The sequence below is a fragment of the Manihot esculenta genome, chromosome 11 (genome assembly GCF_001659605.2).
Source record: "Manihot esculenta cultivar AM560-2 chromosome 11, M.esculenta_v8, whole genome shotgun sequence".
NCBI lineage: Eukaryota > Viridiplantae > Streptophyta > Magnoliopsida > Malpighiales > Euphorbiaceae > Manihot > Manihot esculenta.
In genome coordinates, this window is record NC_035171.2 from 6,554,192 (window position 1) to 6,577,539 (window position 23,348).

The 23,348-nt window shown below is 31.7% G+C and overlaps 4 protein-coding genes across 10 annotated transcripts; 2 read left to right on the forward strand and 2 right to left on the reverse strand.

The window, feature by feature from the left end:
- Window positions 1–2,821: 2,821 nt before the first annotated feature.
- Window positions 2,822–7,253, forward strand: LOC110625776 (acyl-protein thioesterase 2). 3 transcript variants are annotated; one of them, XM_021771411.2, is made up of 10 exons: window positions 2,833–3,329; window positions 3,429–3,516; window positions 3,753–3,867; window positions 4,880–4,916; window positions 5,060–5,129; window positions 5,231–5,335; window positions 5,790–5,940; window positions 6,271–6,353; window positions 6,769–6,862; window positions 6,960–7,253. In XM_021771411.2, the coding sequence occupies exons 1-10, from the start codon at window positions 3,276–3,278 to the stop codon at window positions 7,033–7,035; spliced, it is 873 nt and encodes a 290-aa protein (XP_021627103.1). In that variant the 5' UTR covers window positions 2,833–3,275; the 3' UTR covers window positions 7,036–7,253. The 3 variants fall into 3 exon arrangements, with proteins under 3 accessions (XP_021627104.1, XP_021627103.1, XP_021627102.1); XM_021771410.2 differs by having other exon boundaries at window positions 2,834–3,329; window positions 3,426–3,516; XM_021771412.2 differs by lacking the exons at window positions 6,769–6,862; window positions 6,960–7,253 and adding an exon at window positions 6,454–6,762 and having other exon boundaries at window positions 2,822–3,329; window positions 3,426–3,516.
- Window positions 7,254–8,238: 985 nt separating this feature from the next.
- LOC110626393 (periodic tryptophan protein 2) lies at window positions 8,239–13,887 on the forward strand. Its single transcript, XM_021772242.1, has 7 exons — window positions 8,239–9,712; window positions 10,467–10,718; window positions 10,809–10,901; window positions 11,168–11,539; window positions 12,250–12,594; window positions 13,038–13,265; window positions 13,350–13,887. The coding sequence occupies exons 1-7, from the start codon at window positions 8,486–8,488 to the stop codon at window positions 13,539–13,541; spliced, it is 2,709 nt and encodes a 902-aa protein (XP_021627934.1). The 5' UTR covers window positions 8,239–8,485; the 3' UTR covers window positions 13,542–13,887.
- A 124-nt stretch (window positions 13,888–14,011) lies between these two features.
- On the reverse strand, window positions 14,012–18,189 carry LOC110626394 (monothiol glutaredoxin-S15, mitochondrial). Of its 5 annotated transcripts, none has more exons than XM_021772243.2 (7): window positions 18,031–18,189; window positions 17,596–17,743; window positions 16,416–16,550; window positions 16,215–16,314; window positions 14,916–14,982; window positions 14,432–14,510; window positions 14,012–14,288 (listed from the first exon to the last, which is right to left on the reverse strand). In XM_021772243.2, the coding sequence occupies exons 2-7, from the start codon at window positions 17,665–17,667 to the stop codon at window positions 14,232–14,234; spliced, it is 510 nt and encodes a 169-aa protein (XP_021627935.1). In that variant the 5' UTR covers window positions 17,668–17,743; window positions 18,031–18,189; the 3' UTR covers window positions 14,012–14,231. The 5 variants fall into 5 exon arrangements, with proteins under 5 accessions (XP_021627935.1, XP_021627936.1, XP_021627937.1 ...); XM_021772244.2 differs by having other exon boundaries at window positions 17,596–17,677; window positions 18,031–18,184; XM_021772245.2 differs by having other exon boundaries at window positions 17,596–17,738; window positions 18,031–18,180.
- A 1,236-nt stretch (window positions 18,190–19,425) lies between these two features.
- Window positions 19,426–20,355, reverse strand: LOC110626929 (late embryogenesis abundant protein D-7). Its single transcript, XM_021773123.2, has 2 exons — window positions 20,202–20,355; window positions 19,426–20,111 (listed from the first exon to the last, which is right to left on the reverse strand). Exons 1-2 carry the CDS (start codon window positions 20,253–20,255, stop codon window positions 19,824–19,826), a joined length of 342 nt encoding a protein of 113 aa, XP_021628815.1. The 5' UTR covers window positions 20,256–20,355; the 3' UTR covers window positions 19,426–19,823.
- Between the last annotated feature and the right edge of the window lie 2,993 nt (window positions 20,356–23,348).

Below are 23,348 nucleotides of genomic sequence, written 5' to 3' on the forward strand. Positions count from 1 at the left end.
AATAATAAAATATTTTCGATGAATATTTACTCTCTAAAATCCTGTCTTACCTAAAGACAAAAAGTGTCATGTCACTCATCCAAAACTATTGATTACCCATCATTTCTTTAATCTCTAATATTTACTTCTTTAATCCACATTCACTGATTAATTTAATTTCAGTTTAATGCATAAAATTCAGAACATAGAAAACCCTAATTTACTTTAGTTTGGCTCACAAATGTCTATTCTTCTTACCTATGCAAATTGGCTATAATTTATTAATTACCATTTGGAAGCCAGCTTATGAGCAACTAATACAGAAATTAAATATAGATTAACATCCTAATTATTAATTATGTCCATTAATTAATGAATCCCACATTGTACTAGTGCCAACAGCATCTGTTAAACAAAACCCACAAGTTTATTATAATCCCATTTTGCAATTGAGATTGATTCTTACCCACATTGAGTGTGGGGCAAGCAAGGATGGGGTTGACAATTTACAAAAGTTTAGTTAAACTTTTTCCCAAAAAGGAGGGAAAATTTCCCTAATCTTAAATATTGATTGACCTTGTAAGGAAATCTGATACCACCATTTACTGCAGTGACCAATTGTAATTTGCCAACTCAGCTATTTTATTCCAAGTGTTGAGTCAACTAGTTAAGTAACAGAGATTGCATTTGTTTATGTTTTTAGAACCTATGTATAGGCTGCTAAACCCTAAGCTAAAAAAGCTAGAAACTCAGTGGGACATTAGTGTATGTCTAGCTATAAAGTTTAGATTCTTACTTAGAAACTAGAAATTAAGATTGAAAAGAAAGGCAAAGAAAAAATAATCTATTTCTTAGAAAATATAATTTTTAAAAAATATATTTATTGGAAATAAAAATATGATATAATAGTATTTATTCTACAAATTAACTTCTGATTAAATAAATTTATTTTTAAGTTATAAAAAACATTTACCTCTATAATATAATTTAAAATACAACAATTAAAGTCATTATAATGTAATATGTTTTTATTAGACAGATCCATACGTACGGATATATTTACCTATTCATTCTATCAGACGATCATTTAATTTATTTTCGGTGCGCATGCCGATAGAGTCGTGGTGTAGTCGGATCTGCTCTCCTACCTCCTGTCACATCACACGAGTTAGGCTCTCCTATGACGAATTCAAGGCTCAGACCGGTCTGTCTTTAGTCATGGATTGGATGACGTGCCAGTGGATAGATCTGTTTATTGGATTCTACTGGATGTTGAACGGTTTCAGGAATTAACTTCAATCCGAATGTCCAAAATCTGACGATGATCATATTCTATTGTATTTTGAAACTGCAACTTATTAAATACAACTTAAATAATTTACTTTTTCATGAAAATAAAAATATTTTCACACAGAAAAATATATACTATTCAGTTGAGAGAAAATCATTTCAAGAACTTTAAATTCACAGAAAATATTAAAATTTCTTATTTTGTTGGCTATTTTTCTTGACTTTTACCTCCCTCAGAGAAATAAATTACTTTATAAGTTGACCTCTCAAAAGGTAGACTAATGAGTCGGATGCAATTTCGTCTGCATAATTTCTTCCACTAAATTCCTGCTGCTGCAATAAGGCTGCATCCTGTATCTATAGGTGGCTTGAAATGGTGAAATATGATGATGGGAGAGCTAGAACAACTGAAATGCAAAATCTTTAGAGTCCATAGAAGCACTTGATGGTGGAACCAAATCAGAACTTATCTTGCTCAATATAGGATGCATGCCGCTGGTCTTGGATTACAAATTTAGCATAATTACTCAAACAAAGAAAACACTTATTCCAATTTTCACTTTTCTTGGAGTTCTGTGTTGAACTTAGATTGCAAAACGTGGTAGGTAAAAAAAGAGAATTCTGCTTAGTAAGTTAAGAGTTTCAATACTTTTTGTAAAGTGATATTGATTGAAATGACACCCATGAAGAGATTCCTCTACCATTTTAAAAAAATAATATAATTATATTTAGAATACCCACAAAAAATAAAAGATTGGAATGGAATGAAAATGAATTGGAGAAACTAGGTTCTTGAAGCTTTTAACAGATTAAGTAAAATTAAATTAGAAATCTCAAATACTTCTGCAAAAGCAATATGCTGCTGACAATTCAACATTTAGCTTTCAGCTTTAAAAAGATAGGAAGAAGTTCACATTGTTTTAAAAAAGTTCTCTCTTCCCCATTCACACAAGCATTTCAAACTTTGGCCTCAATTAACATGTAATCTACCTCTCATTCATCCGTTTATTTATAAAAAATAATTTATATTTTAAAATATAACTTAATTTCTCTTTTAATAAAAAAATATTTTTTCAAAAATAATTTGCTAATTTTTTTTTAAGTAGAATCTCTACATAAAGGAATAGTGATTAGTGCAATTAAGAACATTTATTGACAAAAAGATAGAAACAATAATAATAAGAATTTGAGAGGAGCCTTGATTTTGGATTTATTATGAGATTATGGTTTGTCTCCTCATGAGTATAAACAAACAAAACTTTTTATTGGTGGGGTTTTAGGCTAAGCAACCTTACAAATATAGTGGCAAACACAAAAGCAAGAAAGAGGATGCAAGCAGAGAAAAAAGTTCACTTGCTTTTTCTCCTTTCTTTTCCTCATAAAAGAAAATTTCAAGTTGCTAAAGTATTGTGATATTATATTTTCAATAAATTAAAATACACATAAGTGAGAAATTACTTATTTTAAAAAAACCAATAAATTTTTGAATTTTTGGGTTACTATCCTTAAACTAAATAGATAAATAAATAAAACACACTCTAAACCCCTGTTTCTCATGATTTCCTTGTACCCATTAAGGGCATCTATTGCATCATAATTTTTTTTGTTTGTTTTTTACATTGAAAAATTTGTGGCTTGAACCATGGTTTGGTGTTGTGGTTAATGGGTATCTGTCAATCATGAGAAAATTCATAAACAAATGATTGAGAAAAGATATTTTCTTTGCAGACCTGGATAAATCTTTCTATTTTTTCAGAAATATTCTTGAGATCTGTCGTTGATTGTTGTTGATAGTTGGGATTGCTATATTTTTATTGTGGCCATTGCCAGTGCCCATGAGCATAAATTCTCTCTATGTTGCAGTTCTCAGAGCCTCCCCTCTCTCCTAGCTGGGTGGCCCTGGGATGGATGATTGTGCTCTTCTTCACTGCTTGGATTCTCTCCGCTCTTAAAAAGATTTCCTGCCTTTTTTTGTCCTTGTCTTTTTTACCCTCTCCTTTTGATGGATGCTTCTCCTTTTTGAGCTTCTACGTGGTTTCAGGCTCCAATATAAAGCTTGTGTACACACTACACTTAAATTAGTTATGCATATTCACCTGTTTTATTCCTTCTCCACACTATAAATAGACATTTTCTTTCTGGGTTTTTCATTGCAGCAGCTCTTCTTCCCCCATTCACAAACCATAGTAGGGGCGTTTCGTTGCATCACCAAAATGAGCTACCAACAACATTCTTCTACGGGCTCTGGTTTGTTTTCTTTCCCCATTTTGTGATCTTTCTTGTTTTCAACTTGTATTTAGTGTGGAATCAAATTTTTTGTCATATTCATTCTGATAATGGGTCTTAATTAGTTGTTTCCTGTGTTTTGATTTAACCAATCAACTTAATGAATTGGGTTCTGTTCCTCTTCTCTTTTTCAAATGAATATTGATTTTCTTTGTTGATTCATAAGGTTGATGCCTCTTCATGTTTCAATTTTTTAGGTAGTAGAACTGCTAGAAGAACATTTGAGTTTGGGAGGACTTACGTGGTGAGGCCTAAAGGAAAACATCAAGCCACTGTAGTCTGGTTACATGGTCTTGGTGATAATGGTTCAAGGTATTGCAGCTATTTTCTATACCATTTTCATTTATTGCCTAGGTGTTCTTGTTCATTCAAACCCTTGATTTAGATTCCAACCCTTGCATATAATATAGTCATAATGAAGTCCATATAATTGGGATATTTGGGGTGTATATATTTATCTGTATAACCGAGCTGTTGATCATTTTTCTGTGAACTTCATCTGGAAACACTGTGTTACTGGCTAGTGGGAACTAAATGATGCATGTTCATCTGTGATATTTCATATTTGTTCACCAACTCGCAAATTTTATTCTCTTGCTTTTGTATTAACTACAATTCTTGAGCTGGAATGGTGGACATTTGGCTCCAAGGACAAGAAAAAAGTAAAAGGACTAGGCAAATGTCAAATAGCAGCATGTTCTTTATTGGAGGGGTCCATTTGATGTCCTTTTTTTTGTTTTTCGTCTTCTTCTTCTTGGTGTTGAGTTCCTTTCATTGAGATTCCCACTCAGATAAATTCTAAGGGGAAAGCGGCTATATATATAAACTTCTCCTGTTAATGTATCATTGGATGCCAATTCTCAAGGGTAGGCTTAAACTGGAAACAAAGTATATCCATATTCATGAATAGGAATCAGTATTCACTTAACTCCGGCAATCGAGCAACCATAGAATGTGCTTAGTGAAGGAAGTTTATACATATGCAAGTAAACATTTATTACTTCTGAAAAATCTTTTGTCTCTGCACACCATGATGGTTGTGCAGTCATTACAAATCCCAGTACAACAAAAATAAGCTCTTTTTTTTTTTTTATATTATTGAGCACTAGATAATTACATGGAAATTTTACTTGCATATTTGGGTACTGCTTTTGCTCAAATACTATGGTTCCAATTTTTTGAAAAATGTATTGCTTGTCAAATTTCAAGCGAGTCACAAGAGCTCCTATCTGTAATACAATTCCTATTTCAGATAGAGTAGTAATACAGGAAATATAAGCTAAACCCAGAAATGTTTCTCATTGTATCCTCTTGTTGGTTGCAGTTGGTCCCAGCTCCTGGAAAACCTTCCTCTTCCAAATGTAAGCATGCAAAATTTTCAACAGTTTGCTTTCTTGTTCACTGTCATGCATGTATATATTACCACTTGATCACCAGTGGTGAAATACTTGTACTCATATTTCTCCATAATTTATATTTTGTCGCTGTTTAATCTATGGGGCAGATTAAATGGATTTGTCCAACTGCTCCAACACGTTCTGTGTCACTTCTGGGTGGATTTTCTTGCACTGCATGTAAGACTGGTTTTCATTGCCTTCTATTTATAGTACACTACATTTTTTATTGCTCTTATCCTTAAAGGAAATAACCTAAAATTCTTGTGTAATTCATGCAGGGTTTGATGTGGGTGAGATTTCAGAAAATAGTCCAGATGATTTGGAGGGTTTAGATGCCTCAGCAGCACATATTGCAAATTTACTATCAACAGAGCCCACTGATGGTACTTTCAAAACTTAATTACTGCAAAGATCTGCTTTACTCGCTTACAACAATTTTTGTCCTGTTGTAAGCTTTTATAAGATTCTGTGTATTCTTGAATTGAGTGCTAAGGAACTGCTAACTTCACTTAAGAAGTAAAGGTTAAATTTGCTTTCTATTATATGAAATTATGGCTTATAACTTTGCCCATCTGTAATTGGTGACTGAAGTTTCAGTCTTTACATTGAATGCAAAGGGGAGAGAGCACATTGAATGCAAGGGGAGAGCTCTTTTTTTTTGTACTACTAAGCCATATCTTTCTGCCTTTTATCAGTTTTTAACTGGAACTCTAAACGTTATACTGCTATGCACCGGTAGTATTTGGCTGTTGGGTTTAGATGTGATACATAGATCTCTGCCTATATGAACTCATTAAATTAATGGAAACTTCATGCATCTTACAATTTTTGTAACAGTTAAAGTTGGAATTGGAGGCTTCAGCATGGGTGCTGCAACAGCACTCTACTCTGCAACTTGTGCTGCAACCGGACGATACAGTAATGGCAATTTGTATCCTATCAAACTCAGAGCAGTTGTCGGACTAAGTGGCTGGCTCCCAGGTTCAAGGTATGACAATTCTGAGCCTTTCTTCTCAAACAACACCTTCATTCTTGGAGTTATAATATTTGCTTTAACATAGTAACGTCTAAAGTTCTAGACTTTGTTCGGTGGCATGCCAATTTAAGTGATCATGTGCATTGATGACCATAAAATACCTTTTGACGGCTTTCCTACTAGTTTCTGTATTATCCTTTAGCTAAATACATTTCATTAATGATGAGTGCCAAAGGAGAGTGGTATGTATTCATAATGCATAGATGAAGGAACATCCACAGAGGCCACTTTGTATAGAGATTATTTACCATATCCAGTAGTTAAGAGTTTGTCATTATGCAGGGGCTTAAGGAACAAAATAGAAGGATCGCATGAGGCTGCAAGGCGTGCTGCATCCTTGCCCATTTTGGTTTGTCATGGAACAAGTATGTATCTTTCTCCAATGTCATCTTTAAAATGTTTGTGAATTTTATTCCGCATAATTCTTAAAGTCTCGAGTATTTACTGAATACTCCGGTAATCCAGATATTAAACCGAGTCCTCAAGCCAACGTGGAACATCATGAGAACAGTATCACAATATATGGAGAAAAAAGCACAGATCTCATTATCATTACTATAAAGAACTTGATAATTACTGAACCTTATCATAGCATGGAAATGGAAAGAAATTGACTCTGAAGTTTCACCCTGGTGAAACAATTAGTTCCTCTCATTTTGTTGAAGGCAATTCATGGTGTATGACATGTCAATGAAGTTGCACCATTCTCTGTTGGATATGCTACCTTCCATTGTAGTCTATCTTTTATGCAATATGATCATTCTTATTAATATAATGCAGATGATGATGTAGTCTCCTATAACTATGGTGAACAATCTGCAAACCTCTTGCATTCTGCTGGCTTTCAACTTATCACGTTCAAAAAATATGACGGGTAAATATTCAGCTTCCTCTTTAACCAGCGTTTAACCAACGGCAGGCCGAGTGGAACATTAAAGCAATATTTTTTGCATCTTAATATGACTCTGCAGACTTGGGCATTACACAGTTCCTACAGAAATGAATGAGGTTCACAGTTGGCTCAAAGCAAAACTGAACGTTGAGTGATCATGCTGATAGTTGGAGCACAGGAGCAACTTCTAGACAAAGCTAGTGATGAGGAAGAGCAGCAGAGAGCAATAAGAGGAGGGAAAGAAACGGATTTGTATTAAGTAGGTAGTAAATAGAGTGGATATATGGTATAGATAATCAACTACTAATTCCTCTTTTGTCTTCTTTCCTGTCCTGAAAAATAAAGCTTTGAATGTTTTAGATTTTTTTTTTCACTGAGTTTACATTGCAATGACTGAAAGATAGCCTAATTTTCTGGCCCTATCTCTTTACATGGCTTCTATGAATTTGTCAACAGAGTTATGAAAAGATGTTGAGACAATCGTTCCCAAATAATAAAAAATTCATTATTTCTTTTAATTTGATTATTATATAAAAAAACAATCAAATTAAAAATAAAACTGAAATTTTTTATTTAATAATAAAAATAAACTGAAAAAAACACTGAATTTTATTAATTTTATTGGGTTATTTGATTATAGTTAAATAATGTATATTTTACAAAATTTTTATATAATTTTTTTTTGAAAATTTGATGTTCTTTTATAAATAATAAAAGATAAGTAGAACATAATTTTTATAAATATTTTACTTATGTTTGAAAAAATGAATTTTATCTAAAAAGTTAATAGAAATCAAATTAATTTATTAAATTAAATAATTAAATTAAATTCTGACAATAGTATTTCGTGACCATTCGGCGGGTTTAGTTTAAAATCGAATCAAATCGAATAAACTGAAAATTAAAATTTTAGTATTTATAAAAATCAAACCGAATTGATTTTAATCAGAAATCGAATAAAATCAGTCTGATTTAGTTCAATTCAATTCGATTTCTTCAATTTTAATTTTTAATAATTTTTTTTATTTTTTACCTTTTAATATTTTAAAATTTAATTAAAATATTTTAATTTTAATATGATTTAATTTCTTTATATTATATTATTATCACTAATCCATTTAATTTAATTTTTATATTTTTTATTAAAATTAAATTAAATCAAACTAAAATAATTACAATTTATTAAATTAAAAATTAAATCATATAAAAATAAATAAAAAATTAAATTAAATTTTTAAATTAATTTGATTGGATAGATTTTTTTCAATTTAAACAGAATTCCCCTCGCCCAGCTCCGTCATAGTTGTCATTTTTTCAATTTTAATTTTATTTCCCTTCTAATATGAGCCCATTGAGCTCCGAACAAAAACCCCTAATAGTAAACCCAATTACACGTAAATCTCTATTTTCAGGTAATAAACCCTAACGCTGAATAAACCCTAGCAAAGCCCCTAGCTAGCTTTGGTTTCTACTAACAAGCTAGAGAACTTTGAAGAGGTTCGTTGCCGGATTGCGGATTCTTCCATTTCGAGTCTCTTTCCTTCACTCTCTCTGATTCCAAACAGAGAGAAATATAGTGCACTATTATTTTGTTCGTTAAAAGAAATGAATTATAGATTTCAAAATTTGCTTGGAGCTCCCTACAGAGGAGGCAACGCTATAATCACCCAAAATACCCAATTAATCTCTCCGGTTGGAAATCGTGTTTCTATCACTGACCTTGTGAAATCCCAAACCATAACACTTCCTGTTCAATCATCCTCTAACATCCGTCGCCTCGCCGCCTCCCCTGACGGCACCTTTCTTCTTACAGTTGACGAGAACAACCGTTGCCATTTCATTAATGTTCCTCGCCGCGTGGTCCTTCACCGTATAACTTTCAAAAAGTCAGTAAATGCCATCAGGTTCAGCCCCGACGGCAAATTCATTGCGGTTGCCACGGGAAAATTGGTCCAAATATGGAGGTCCCCTGGGTTCAAGAAGGAATATTTCGCCTTCGAGTTGGTTAGGACTCTTGCGGACTGCGAGGACACTGTTACGGCTTTGGATTGGAGTTTAGATTGTAAGTATTTGTTAGTTGGGTCCAAGGACTTGACTGCGAGACTTTTCTGTGTTGAGAAATTGCAGGAAGGGATTTTGAATAAGCCTTTTTTGTTTTTGGGGCATAAAGATGCAGTTGTTGGGTGTTTCTTTGGTTTTGATAAGAAAACAAACAATGTTGATAAGGTTTATACAATTGCCCGTGATGGTTATATTTTTAGCTGGAGTTATAGTGGTGGCAATGATGATAAATTCCGTGAGAATGACGAGCAAGATGTAGAGCCACCCTCCCCAGGGACACCAGAGCGTGATGGTGAAGGGAATTTGGTTGGTGGAAGTGATAGTAACGTGAAAAAAAGAAAGGATTTTGATGGGAAGGATGACACTTTGGGTGTAAAAGAGTGTTATTTGCATAAAGGGGAATGGAAATTGTTAAGGAAGGATGGGTTTATGCAATCTCAAACAAAATTGACAGCTTGTGATTACCATAGCTTGCTTGATATGGTGGTAGTAGGGTTTTCTAATGGTGTATTTGGTTTATATCAAATGCCTGATTTTGTTTGCATCCATTTGTTGTCAATTTCGAGGGAAAAGATAACTACTGCTGTGTTTAATGAGATGGGCAACTGGTTAACATTTGGTTGTGCAAAGTTAGGGCAATTGCTTGTGTGGGAATGGAGGTCAGAGAGTTATATATTGAAGCAACAAGGGCATTACTTTGATGTCAATTGCTTGGCTTATTCACCAGATTCACAATTGTTGGCTACTGGGGCAGATGATAACAAAGTCAAGGTAGAATTTGTTAGATGTTTAATGATTTGAGGAAGTTATGGTTATTTTCTTGATCAGCTTTTCTTATATCAGACGAGTTTGTTAGAATTCTCATATGATGAACTTGGTTGTATTGTTAGTGATTCCGTAGAGCTGCTTGTGCCGTTTGGTGCATTTCCTATATTTTTATTTTCTCTGTGTTTGTTAAATGCTCTTACTACAAAATTTGGTGGCTGATTGTCCTGATTGTTCTTATACAAGACAAATGAGCACGTGTTGATTGCATGCGCACACACAGACAAAAGCATTTAGTTGGTATGCACCTGTTTCTGAGACCCACTTAAGCATAGTGTTTAGTTGACTGTCCTGTTGCTTAAACATGTAAAAGGGTTTTGTAAGTTTCTTTATAATGCATTTCTTGCAATCATTTGAGCAGTTAGATTTCTTTTCTTTTTTGGTGGAATCTGTTCACGGTCCTTCAAATTTTCAATTCATCCGTTTATTTTTACTATGTGCATGATTTATCATTGCATTGCTGGCCTTATTGAGGTTATAGCAATCTGATTTGGTATTTTGCATCTGCACTGTGTCTTAGATCTATATTAAAGCATATCATAGAATATTATTTTGGAAATTGTATTGTTATGCTAATGATTACCATTATAAATTATTATGCCTGTGAAGGTGTCTTTCAGATTGTTATATATTTTTTCTATGATTTTATACTAAACCTTCTGATTATCATCTAAATATGCTATTGCATGCTTTGTTGCAGGTGTGGACTGTTTCCTCTGGCTTTTGTTTTGTAACATTCTCAGAGCACACTAATGCAGTTACTGCGCTCCATTTTATGTCTAATAACCATTGTCTCTTGAGTGCATCCCTGGATGGGACAGTTCGTGCATGGGATTTATTTCGCTATCGAAATTTTAGGACATTTACCACCCCCTCTTCAAGGCAGTTTGTTTCTTTGGCAGCAGACCAAAGTGGTGAAGTAATTTGTGCAGGAACTTTGGATTCTTTTGAGGTACTTATGCACATTGCTGATGTATTTTGGCACTTGTCTGCTTTTATCAGTTACTTATCCTGACAGTTTGCTTAATGTTCAAATGCATAGATATTTGTTTGGTCAATGAAGACAGGCCGTTTGTTGGATGTCCTCAGTGGACATGAAGGCCCTGTGCATGGATTGATGTTTTCTCCTACAAATGTGAGTTATTCTTGATGATACTCTTTGTTCTATGTGGTTGCACACTGTTTCATAGTGCACTACTGGTTTTATGAATTTTTTTTTTCGGGCTCAATGCCTCTACTTTTATATTTTCTAAATATGATGCTTAATTGCTTATTATGGATCATGATGTACCAATTAGAAATCAAGCAAATGAATACATTTTTTAAAGGTTTCATTTAAACTAAGGTGTTTGCTACCCAATGTTCATGGAAAACTAATGAACTACTCTGTCACAAATATAGGCAGTGTTAGCTTCATCATCATGGGACAAAACTGTTCGCTTATGGGATGTTTTCGAAGGAAAAGGTGCTGTTGAAACATTTTCTCACATGCATGATGTCCTTACGGTAGTTTATCGCCCAGATGGAAGGCAGTTGGCTTGCAGCACATTAGATGGGCAGATTAATTTCTGGGACCCTATCAATGGCTTATTAATGTACACCATTGAGGGCCGTAGGGATATTGCTGGAGGGCGCCTCATGACTGATCGTAGGTCAGCAGCTAAGTCATCTGCAGGAAAGTGCTTCACAACTTTATGCTATTCTGCAGATGGGAGTTACATACTAGCTGGTGGAAGTAGCAAATATATCTGTATGTATGACATTGCTGATCAGGTTTGTTCATGTGCTTACATGGATCTCATTCTTGTCATCTAACATGTATAATTAAATTGTTCTACGTTCTTCAATATATATAAAACTATTCACTTTATTCTGATCTAAAATAGCAGTAGCATTTGCAAATTGCATTGTGTAAAGCTATTCAATCGTGAAAATACATTGGGATTTGGCATATTCTGAAACTTGATTTTATGAGTTATGACATGTAATCTTAATGTGGTAAAGGACTGTAGTTGCTTGTATCTCTTCTGTTCGCCAAGAAGAAACTTGTCAGTTTGAAATTTTCTGCGACTTTATGGAGGAGCTTTTCATTTCAAAGATTTTGTTCAACCACCCTTTTAACCTAAACTACATTGTTTACGTTTTAACAACACATCCAATCATTTGTTTTCTCGAGCGCCAAAAATCAGAGAGAGGCAGTAAGTTAAAAGATGAATACTCTGCTTTATCTAAAATATATATCATTTATCATACCATTTCATACTATTTTTGTGTGGTAAAGTTAATTGATAACCTTAATTATTTTTCATATGCTGAAAGTATTGATAAATTCATATTTAAGGAGATTGTTTACCAACGCTGTCCTTTCTCATATGCTTCTGTCATACTTACCTGCATCTATTGCTCTATGTTTTGTGTTCTTTTTTTCTTCATTATATATCTTCTTCTGTGTTGTTGTCAATCTATTTATGCACCATCTGCAGGTACTTCTGCGCCGTTTTCAAATAACCCACAACCTCTCACTAGATGGAGTGCTTGATTTCTTGAATTCAAAGAAAATGACAGATGCTGGTCCACTTGATTTAATTGATGATGAAGACGCTGATACCGAAGAAGGTGTTGATAAACAAGTTCGAGGGAAGTTGGGTTATGATTTACCAGGATCCATGCCCAATCGTGGAAGGCCTATCATTCGAACAAAATGCCTGAGAATTGCACCCACTGGCAGGAATTTTTCTGCGGCAACAACGGAAGGGGTTCTAGTTTATTCAATTGACGACTCGTTTATCTTTGATCCCACGGATCTTGACATAGATGTTACACCAGAGGTATTTCACCCTCTAAAATTCCGTGGCATTTGCATACAGTGCTAATGTTTCTTATAAAAAATCATTGTTTAATTTAGGATAGCGAGGACTTAAAAATGGATATTTAAGTTGACTTTAAAAATTATTTGAATGAGATTTAAATCACGTGATCATTTTGTTTCTTTTTGAAATTATCAGGATTTGGTTGAAGATTTTACTTGATTGCTTATCTGCTTATTTGTCTAGATCTTTTATTTTAGAAGTTCCTATCTCTTGTGAAGATACAATAAAAAGAAATTAGAATCAAAATTGTGCTTTGATATTTTTCGAGCCCTTTGCCAATGGAGAATGTGTCCAAACTATTTGATGCACTTGTTGGGAAATGCTGGCTAGCTTGTTGCTGATTTTATACATATCCTTTAGCTGATTTTAATTTCTTTTTCATTGGCGACATTATTACACAGGCAGTTGATGAAGCCTTAAATGAGGATCAACCAAACAGAGCTTTGATTCTTAGCCTTCGATTGAATGAAGATTCTTTAATAAAGAAGTGCATTTTTGCTGTCAGCCCATTAGATATACCAGCTGTTGCTTCCTCAATTCCTTGTAGATATCTACAAAGGTTAGTAGAGGCACTTGCTGATCTTTTGGAAAGCTGCCCACACTTGGAGTTTATACTTCGCTGGTGTCAGGTAATTTCCTGAATATTTTCATAAGATCAGAATTATTACTGGTGTTCATGTCTAATGGTGTGTACTTATTCATTTTCGTAACAGGAGCTGTGCAAAGCTCATGGTAACTCCATTCAACAAAACTCCAGAAATCTTCTTCCTTCTTTAAAATCTTTGCAGAAGGCAATTACCAGAATACATCAGGAGCTGGCTGATACTTGTTCTTCTAATGAATATATGCTCCGATATTTATGCTCAACAAGCAATAAGAAATGGACATCCCAAGGTGATGAGTAGACTTTAAACGCCTGACTTAAGCGTTGACAACCAAAAGGCTCTCGCTCGTTGCTTCACATTTCCCCCAGTTGTTGCAATTCAATGGGAAGCATATGCGCAAGCTCTTTAGTCATTTTTGCGTATTAGCTATGCTGATGGCCTCAAAAATGCTGTAGAATTGATCGTCGCTGGGAACATCCAAATTATAAGCATTTCTGTATATTATGCTGCTGTTTGTCTATTGAAATTTGGCTGTATGATTTTTTCCCCCTTTATCCTTGTTCCTGCCCAAGAAAACATTTCATTTACCGACTGTATTTCTGTTTCAAAAATAGATGATATAATTATATTTGCAGTTGGCACCTCAGTTTTGGACGTCTTTTTTGCCACTTTCTGTCAAAAGACAAGTTCTCACTTTCTGTCGGAAGATAATATAATTGTCTCAACTGAAAGTTGGAAAATAACATCATAGACAAAACTGCAGCTCTGTGTGGATGAAAAATTGGATATTTGGGCTTTCACTGTTTGAACAGAAAATTGCCACTACAAAATAGTTTTCAACGAAAACCGATTGCTGCAGGACATATTGATACACGATTCGCTTCTATCCCCACCATTCTAAACCATATATTTGTGCTCCTGGTTTTGAGTTCAATAACGCATTCCTTCATAGTTCAAAAAGCAAAATCTACTCATTGTTCAATGAGGGAACTATTCAGACTTCTGATTGGCTGCAACATCTTGCAGCTTTTCTTTCAGTTCACCACTCTGCAAAGGGCCAAAGAATCAAATCAGGAGCTTGCATATTTTATAGTTATCAAACCAGTGGTTCCAGAACAGAAGGAAAAACAGAAGAAGAAAAAGAAAAAGAGTTCAGCGTGTCTAAATTTATAATAAGTATGCAAACTAACCTGGTGCATATTCATAATTATATCTGACCCACCAATGAACTCTCCCTTGATGAAGATCTGTGGAAATGTTGGCCAATTGCTGCACATAAATGTAGGATTAGAGAAACTAGCAGACAGCAAGCATATCGTTTTCTTATAAACCAACCAATAATCTTATAAAACCAAAGTCATTGTTCAAGAGATATCACAAAATTCCTCTAGATCCCACCTTTCTTTATTTGGGGCTTGTGGGGAGGGGGGAGGGAATCCCTGCAAAGTGCCACCCATGTACGTAAATTTTATATGGTACAGTAACAAATATCCATACATCACTCATCACATTGACAACTCTTTACTCAAACCCAGGAATATGTAATGCCGTTAGCTACTGCAGCTTATCAAACTAGCCAATAGTGGCACCAAGGAAATCTACACTACGAGATTCTGACAATAGTTTATTACAAGACTTAACAGCCCAGTCACAAGACTGCTGAATGTAACTCACCTGAAGGATTTTACAGCACTTTTCAACTCAGGATCTTCCAAAATATTTCTTGCACTCAAGGGAACATCTGCACAGGCCATAAATGGTAAGGATATCATAGTAGCTATTTATAATCAAATCAGGATGAGAACTCATAACCAGAGATCTTGCATTAACCTTTAAAAAAACCTACTTCAGACTTGAACTCTGAGTACTGGTTATAGAACCAGATAATTTGACAAATGCATCTAAAGTAAATGGGAATGTGTCATGAACAAACTGATAAATAAATTACCAAAAATAAATTAACAAAAACTCCAGTTAGAAGGAACCAAAAGATGGTTAGTTAAACCCATGAACTTTCCAGAAAGAATCTTTTAAGAATACAATTTAACTATATTTAGAAAGTTGTTATTTCCAAACCCTTTACCATAAGCTGCCATGGATTGGAAATCCCAGTGCACTTCTATAACTAAGTCATGGATATGCATTATGATTGAAAGAAACATCAAATGAAGCAACAGTAGTGAAGGTTACTAATAAAAAATATACTAATGATTAATTATCCATCCTAAACATTGTGCCCTGTATCTTATGCTTCTAATATTTTCAATTTGTTCTATACTTTACTGATTTTGTTTTGGTTGTGTCCAATAGATTAGGGGTGTGTGCTTATGCTAACATTTTGTTTAGCGGGAGACCAAGCCCCTTCCAATGGTGAGGCCCTCTTAAGAGATAGAACCACCAAACAATGGTGTTTTGCAAAATACGGATCTCAAGAAAGCAGGTGTAAGCAATTTAATGAAGAGAATTTTCACTTGAATTAGCCTACTCAACAGTTAAAACCAATTACACCATGAAATTTAATGAGAATTTTGTGTTGTGCCATAAACTTCTCCTGACTGTGCGTCGCATCACATCATTTTATAAGTTTCTCTTTTTAAGCTATTCTTTAATTCTTGTGAAAAATCTTCATGGCATTGCATGTTTATTTCCAGTTAAGAAAAGATTATAAACAATGAAAGACAGTACAAAAAGAAAAACAAAATAGTATAATTTAGACTTTAGAAATAATCTGCTCTAGCTGACAAAGGCACACACTAATTAGAAGAGAACCATCCTTCCCATTTGCAACGGAAATAATCCCTGTCATTTTAATACTCTCCCCACTGTTCATCCTAGACACTCTGGATTACCAGAAATAAGAAAGATTTAGCCCCAGATCATTTGTTGTTTAAGTATTTATGAATGTATAAGTTCATCATATGAATTATGAACTATCAAGAAATAGTAATATCAAAACAAGATTTAAACACTTACTGTAATGCTTAAGCACTCTTACTGCCAGGGAACTGAATCCACATTGAGGAAGATCAGGCACCCCTTTCATGTAAATCATCACTGGATTGTCCTTGACATCCTTCAGCAGAAGTAATCATATTAGGTAAAAGGTTACCAAATTAAATATGGCCATTGGTTAACAAAGATAATAAGGTCAGAAAATAGTTTCAGAAGGCTCACCTGTTCAACAATATCTTTCAAATATATTCCAGAACCTTCAAGTTTATTATTTGGTCGAAAATCTTCATGTGTGTCAGGATCACTGGGTGATGTAGTCGAATATCTCATTCCATAGCAATTAAGGGATCCAAAAACCTACAAATGATCCAAAGTGAAATATGAGGGTATTAGGCCATAATACTCACGAACATACACAAACAAAAAAGCAGCTCTGGCCAATATTCCATAACTCAATATTGCAATCATGAAGTGATCATTTAGGCACAGTTAAGCTGCCACTTTGAGCACATCCTGGTACTGAGAGAAGTGAATTCCAACTTCACCAGAAGCCAAATAACATAACATGAAGTTGGTTCAGCAGTAACACAGAACCATTTTTGCCACTGTTAAAGGAGTTCAGTAAGAATCATGAAGAATTAGTTTTAGCAGGCACGGTGTAACTATGCGCATGTATTATAATTTTGAATTCAAGGGTGAACTTGAATGAATGTGTAGAAATGTATAGGTTATTTATTTTATTTTAATCTTTTACTGCTGTAAGTAGTTAGGACTTTAATCTTTTACTTCTTGGCTGAGACTATAAATAGGCTGCCCTTGATGTAAAGACAACTCACTTCTCATTTTTCCATTCAGCAAATAATAGAGACACACTTTTCCCTCAAATTCTAGAATTCTCTTTCACGTTTTATACTGGGCTTAGAGGCAAAAGTCTATGAGTAAGACTGCGCTTACTTACCACCATTGCTAAAAGGTTTCAACTAACCAATTAGTTAGTTTGACCCAAGACCCTTACAGAACCCTTGGATTCTATGTATTCTTTAGATGTGCAACTCTCAACAGCATGCTTTGCTTATAAAATTCCAAATGACCCAAACCCCAAGTCCCCAATCATAAGTTGAAATTTCAAGCAAAAGCTTCAACAAGATAAATTCTAAATCTAGAACAGTTTGCATGTTTCAGATGATACTGTCCGTGTCAAATTAATTATCACAAACAAGGTTTCAATTTCTTTTTTTTTTTTTTAATAAATTTCCCTTCATTGCATCATTCTCATATATATATACATAACAGTTTCCTACTTTGCTATCAAGCACTCAGATGATTGTTAGTGTCGAACTGATTGTCCATAAATAAGCTTTCTTTTCATTACAGAAATGAAGCAGAGAGTGTTGGCTCTTACAGTTCTAGTAGAGCGGACAGCAGGGAGACCTACGATGCCCTTCAAGAGAATACTTGACAAAGGCCTTGCCATGGTATATTACCTTTGCAATATCAACAAGCCAGAATTAACAGAATGACAAAAGGCCACCCGAAACATAGAATCTAACCTAAGGCAAGAAGAAGTGAATAAATTGAAATAATTTTATCTTAATAAAGCAACAACTTATGAATAAATTGAAATAATTATAGCGGCAAAAACCAATGCAAGAGAATTCAAAATTCGGATTTCTAAGTATTTTTCACTCAAGGGAAAAGAAAGAGAGAACGAAAGAAGGGTCTCTCCTTATATCTCATTCTCTAATGAAGCTAAGAAACATAAGGCGGATCGCAAAATATGGAACAAGAGAGAGAGAACAGATGGAAACCCAGGAAAGAGAGAAAGCTCAGTCAATACCAGTGAAGAGATGACGGCGAGCCGATCCTTTGCTCGATCAAGCCCTTCCGTGGGAGTAAGAGTCACTGACTAGAAAGCGATTGCGAGGCTGAGACTCGTGCTAGCTTGACGCAGCGGTGAGAATACAGACATGACATCAATTGTTTTTTTTAAAGCAAAACCTTGGTTGTATTAATAAAACATCGTCAAATAAAAAGATATAATTTTAAATAGAGAGGATCATCCTAATAAATTTTTTAATTAAAGTACGTACAAGGAGAAGGATGAAAAATTCATCTAATAAAAATATAATAAAAATTTATAATTATTTAAAATTTAATTTAATTTAAAAATATTAGATTGAAAAATTTGAATTACTTACAAATTATCTATAAAAATGTAATTATTAAAAAATAAAAATTTTATTTAAAAAAAAATAATGATAAAGAGCTAAAATTTTAATAATTATTGAAAAATTAAATTTTTAATAATTATTGAAAACTTTAAACTTTAAAAAATTAAAAAATTATATTGAAATATAATTTTTCACAATAAAATTATAATTAATAAAAATATTTTTTATAGTAAAATTTTAACCAATAAAATTAAATAAAATTTTTTTTGCTAACTTCACCTTTTAACGAAACCACAATAAAATTGTAAACAATAAAATTAAATAAAATTTCGTTCATCTATCCTAATTATTCTAATTTTTGACGGAACCACTAAATCACAATAAAACTGTAACCAATGACTATCATTGGACACGAAATCACAATAAAATTATAACTAATAAAATAAAATTTCATTTGCTAACTCTGTTTATCTATCCTGATTCGAGCTGATTCGAGCCGTTTCAATAATCTATCCTGATTCAAACCGTTTTGATATTGAATTCACTTGAAAAAGTAGATTTAAGAATAGAAAAAAAAAAAAGAAAATAAGAAATTAAGTTTAGGAAGAGGGGCAAGAAAAGAGAAAAGAATAAATTAGGTTTAATAAAAAATAAACGAGTGAATATTGAGCCACAGATAAACTTGAAACTTTCAAAAAGCTAGAATTTAGTATGCAGACATCAATTTAAAAGTCCAAATTGGCCTTACGACCTTCATGGACAGAGAAATAAACGTTTTTTTTTCTTTTGAAAAACAAATATAATTTTTATCATTTTTTTTCCTAATACAATTTAGCATTATTTTTCTCATAAGTACTACATTGTCAGAAATTTATAATTTTTTTCATAAATTTTATATAAAACATACAAATTTTCATGAAAATAGTTATTAATTTTATAAATAATGATTAAATTAATAAAAATAATAGTTTGAGTATTGTTTGAATTTTAAAGAGTTCAAATTTAATTTATTATTTTTTTTTAAATTCAAACAAAATACGAGTTTTACTTATTTGAATCTGAATATTAATTAAACTCCGAACTCATATAAATCCAACTAAAGTTGGATCAAGAGAACATAGCAAAATGCAAAGATGGGAAACGTCCACTGTTACAGAATTCCCCTTCTCTCTACGCTCTTCAATTGCACTAGGAAAGTTAAATACATAGAATTACAGTGGCAGCCCTCCACAACAAGCCGCCCAGACACTAACCTCCTTTTTATTTTCAGACTTCCTCTGATCCCCTACAAGATTCTAATACCATCATCTTTAGAACACACCACGTACCATAGCCACGGCAGGGACAGGACACAACTCAAAATACAGACACGACACTGAAAACAATAACCAAATAATGTCTCTTGAGGGCTAGTAAACTCGCTGAAACCGTCCATTGGTTCAGGTGACAAGCTAGCTAGCTAACGTCCGGATTCTTTGGGAGTTGTGGTGTGCTCGTCATCACGATGTTGACCTAAACCAAGAGTAGTCTTCACAGTATCAGCAGCACTTTGAGCAACCTGCTTCACTTTCTCCCCAGTCTGCTGGAAGACTCCCTTGGTCTTCTCCTTCCCTTCAGAAGCCTTCTCCTTCGTTGACTCTGCCGCCTCTCCTGTCTTCTCTTTCGCCTGTTGGGCTGTCTGGTTGGTCCTGTCTTTCGCTTCTCTGCCCTTCTCCTTCACAGTCTCAGTCGCCCTGTCACCCTTCTCCTGAAAACCACATGTGCCATTGATAATTAGCAGCTCATTGAATATGAATAACGCTAAAAATAGAGAAATAAATAGTGAATTTTTATATACCTCAGCTCGGCCAGTGGCCTCACCAGCTCTGAAAGACTGATCGTGGGATGCCATTTTTGCACTGCTACTGCGTGACGGAGGTTTAAAGCTTTGATTTCTTGTTTTTGGTTTGCTCTTTTTAGCTTAGCGAATGGTATTTGAATAGGAACGAACCTCGGCTAGTGAAGGTGAAGCTGGTTCTTCCAGTTCCAGCAGCATTTATACGCATAAGGAGGTTGTCTTGTGATTCACACGTGTCCTGTCGTTTCGACACTTGTAAGACACGTGCCTTAAATCTGAGAACCATCTTGCTCTCCATGTCGGTCTGTAGGATTGGATTGATTACACAGCCTATATGAGCTTGCCATGTTGTGGTCTCAAAATCTGACACCTGTCAAATAGCGTGAAATTTCCTAACAAAGAAATCAGTTTGGAGCCACAAACAAAATATTCAGATTTGGGTTTGACCTTGCGGTCAAAATTCGCGTCTTTATAAAACGCACTAAAATCTCACGCTTTTCATTAAAACGACACGATTTTTTTTTTAAATAATAGTTTGACACCACTGTTTTTTTTTTTTTTTTTAATTTTTTAAATATGCTGTTTCAGCTGACATGGCGCTAGGCTAATTTTTTTATTTTTTTAATTATTAACATATTATAATAATATTTTTATATTATATTAATTTAATAATATTATTTATATTATTTTTTTATAATAATAAATATTTTTATAATTTTAATATATTAATATTTAATATATTTTATTATTAATATTTAAATAAAAAATTTATTAATATTATATAATTTTAAGTGTTATAAAATTAATATTATATTATAATTAAATATAAAAAAATAATTTGTTTAGTGATAAAATTTTTTAATTATTTTTTATAATATATTTTATTATTTTAATATATTAATATAATAATACTATAATTAAATAACATTAATAATCTGATATATTATTAATCACATAATAATATTATTTTATATACTATTTTTAATATATTATTATAATAATATTATAATTAAAAATTATCAATTATAAATTTATTGATATATAATTATTATATTTTATAAAAATATTTTTAATATATAATAATACTATAAAAATTAATATTAAAATTACACATAAAAATATTTAAAATTATAATATTATCTTGTTATTAAATATATATAAAATCATTTGATTGTTTATAATTCACTAAATTAATTAGTTAACTTATTTATTTTTTCTATTTAATAAATTATAAACAATTCAATAATCACATATAATATTTAAAATTATTTTATTATTAAATATTATAAACTTATTTATTTTTTCTATTTAATAAATTATAAACAATTAAATAATCACATATAATATTTAAAATTATTTTATTATTAAATATTATATAAAATCACTGAATTATTTATAATTTATTATAAATAAATAAATAAATAAATTTAATCACAGAATAAATTAAATAAATCTTCTATAATTGTATACAATATCTATTCTACAATATCTAATTACAATATAATTTTATTTTGTAATTCTAATATTTAATATATTTTATATATTAATATTTAATATATTTTATTATTAATATTTAAATTAAAAATATTATTAACTCTATATAATTTTATATTAATATATTTTATTATTAATATTTACATTAAAAATATTACAGATTGTATATAATTTCAGTGCTACAAAATTAATATTGTTATGTAATTATATACTATTGCATATAAATAATTCAATAAAAATATACAAAATCAACGAATTTCAATTAATATAAATAGAATTTATGGCTACACAAACGTGTTTAATTTTTATAATTTTAAATATTTATATTAATTAATTTATTTATTTATTTAATTTGAGTGACCGTTTAATATCAAGATAATATTATAATTATAAATATTTATATGTAAAATTTTTTTATTAATTTTTATATATATTAAAAAAAATAAAATACAATAATTATTTATCAATAAATTTATAATGGATAAATAAATTTATAATTAATATTATTTAATTATAATATTATTACAATAATATATTAAAATTAATAAAATATATTATAAAAAATTATTATTATAAAAAATATAATATAAATAAAATTATTAAATTAATATAATATAAATATAATATAATAATTAATTAATATAATTATAATATATTAATAATTAAAAAATAAAAAAATTAAATTAGGTCTTAAGCTGTAGCGATTTTATAAAAAAAATTAGGTCTTGGTGCATTAATAAAAAATGTCTGGTGTGTTTTATAAAAGCGCAAAAGATGAATTTTAACTACTATACAACAGTTAAATCTGTAAATATTTTATTTTTGACTCTAAATTCATAAATTTTTTAATTTTTAAATTCTAAATTAATAAAAAGTTTGAAATTTTTTATTAATAATTATATTATACTATATTCATCCAATAATAACTTTTGTTTTGTTGTTCAAATAAACAAAAATAATTAATAATTATAATTTTAAAAAATTATAATAATTTATCTAAAAAACTGTTTAAATTATTATATTTTTTTCACATATTAATATTAAATAATTTAAAAAATAATTATAACCATACATATAATAATTTTATTACATAACCATACATACAATAATTTTATTAAGCACTCACAGATTTAGTCTGATGGTACGTACATCTAAGTAAATTTGAAAAATCTAAAATTTTATGCTCCGATTCCAGATCTTTATTTAAAAAAAAAAATCAAACCATTCAATTAAACTTAAAAGAAAAATTAATCAAGCTAAATAAACCCAAGCAAATAGACCAACAAACCAAACATTCCTTGGGTGCACGTGTGGACGCCCCAGCAATAGTTTTGCCTTTCTGAACACTACTCCAATAAATTTACTTCTTAAACTAGCCATATCTGTATAGATTAAAAAGTAAGTAAGGCAGTTTAAAATTTAATATAAGACAGAAAGAAAAATACCATATTCGCTAGTTAGGGAGGTGTTTTCCTCAAGACTGAGAAGGCTAGGCGTGTGAAGATTCTGAGCGTAGATCGCCTAGAGATGACTTTGCGCAAAATACTAGATACAAAAAAAAGAAAATTATAATTCAAAACAAACTCCAAGCAAATATTGAAACAAGGGAAATAAAGAAGCTAAAATAAAAGAGTTTTGAATGTAAAAACGGTA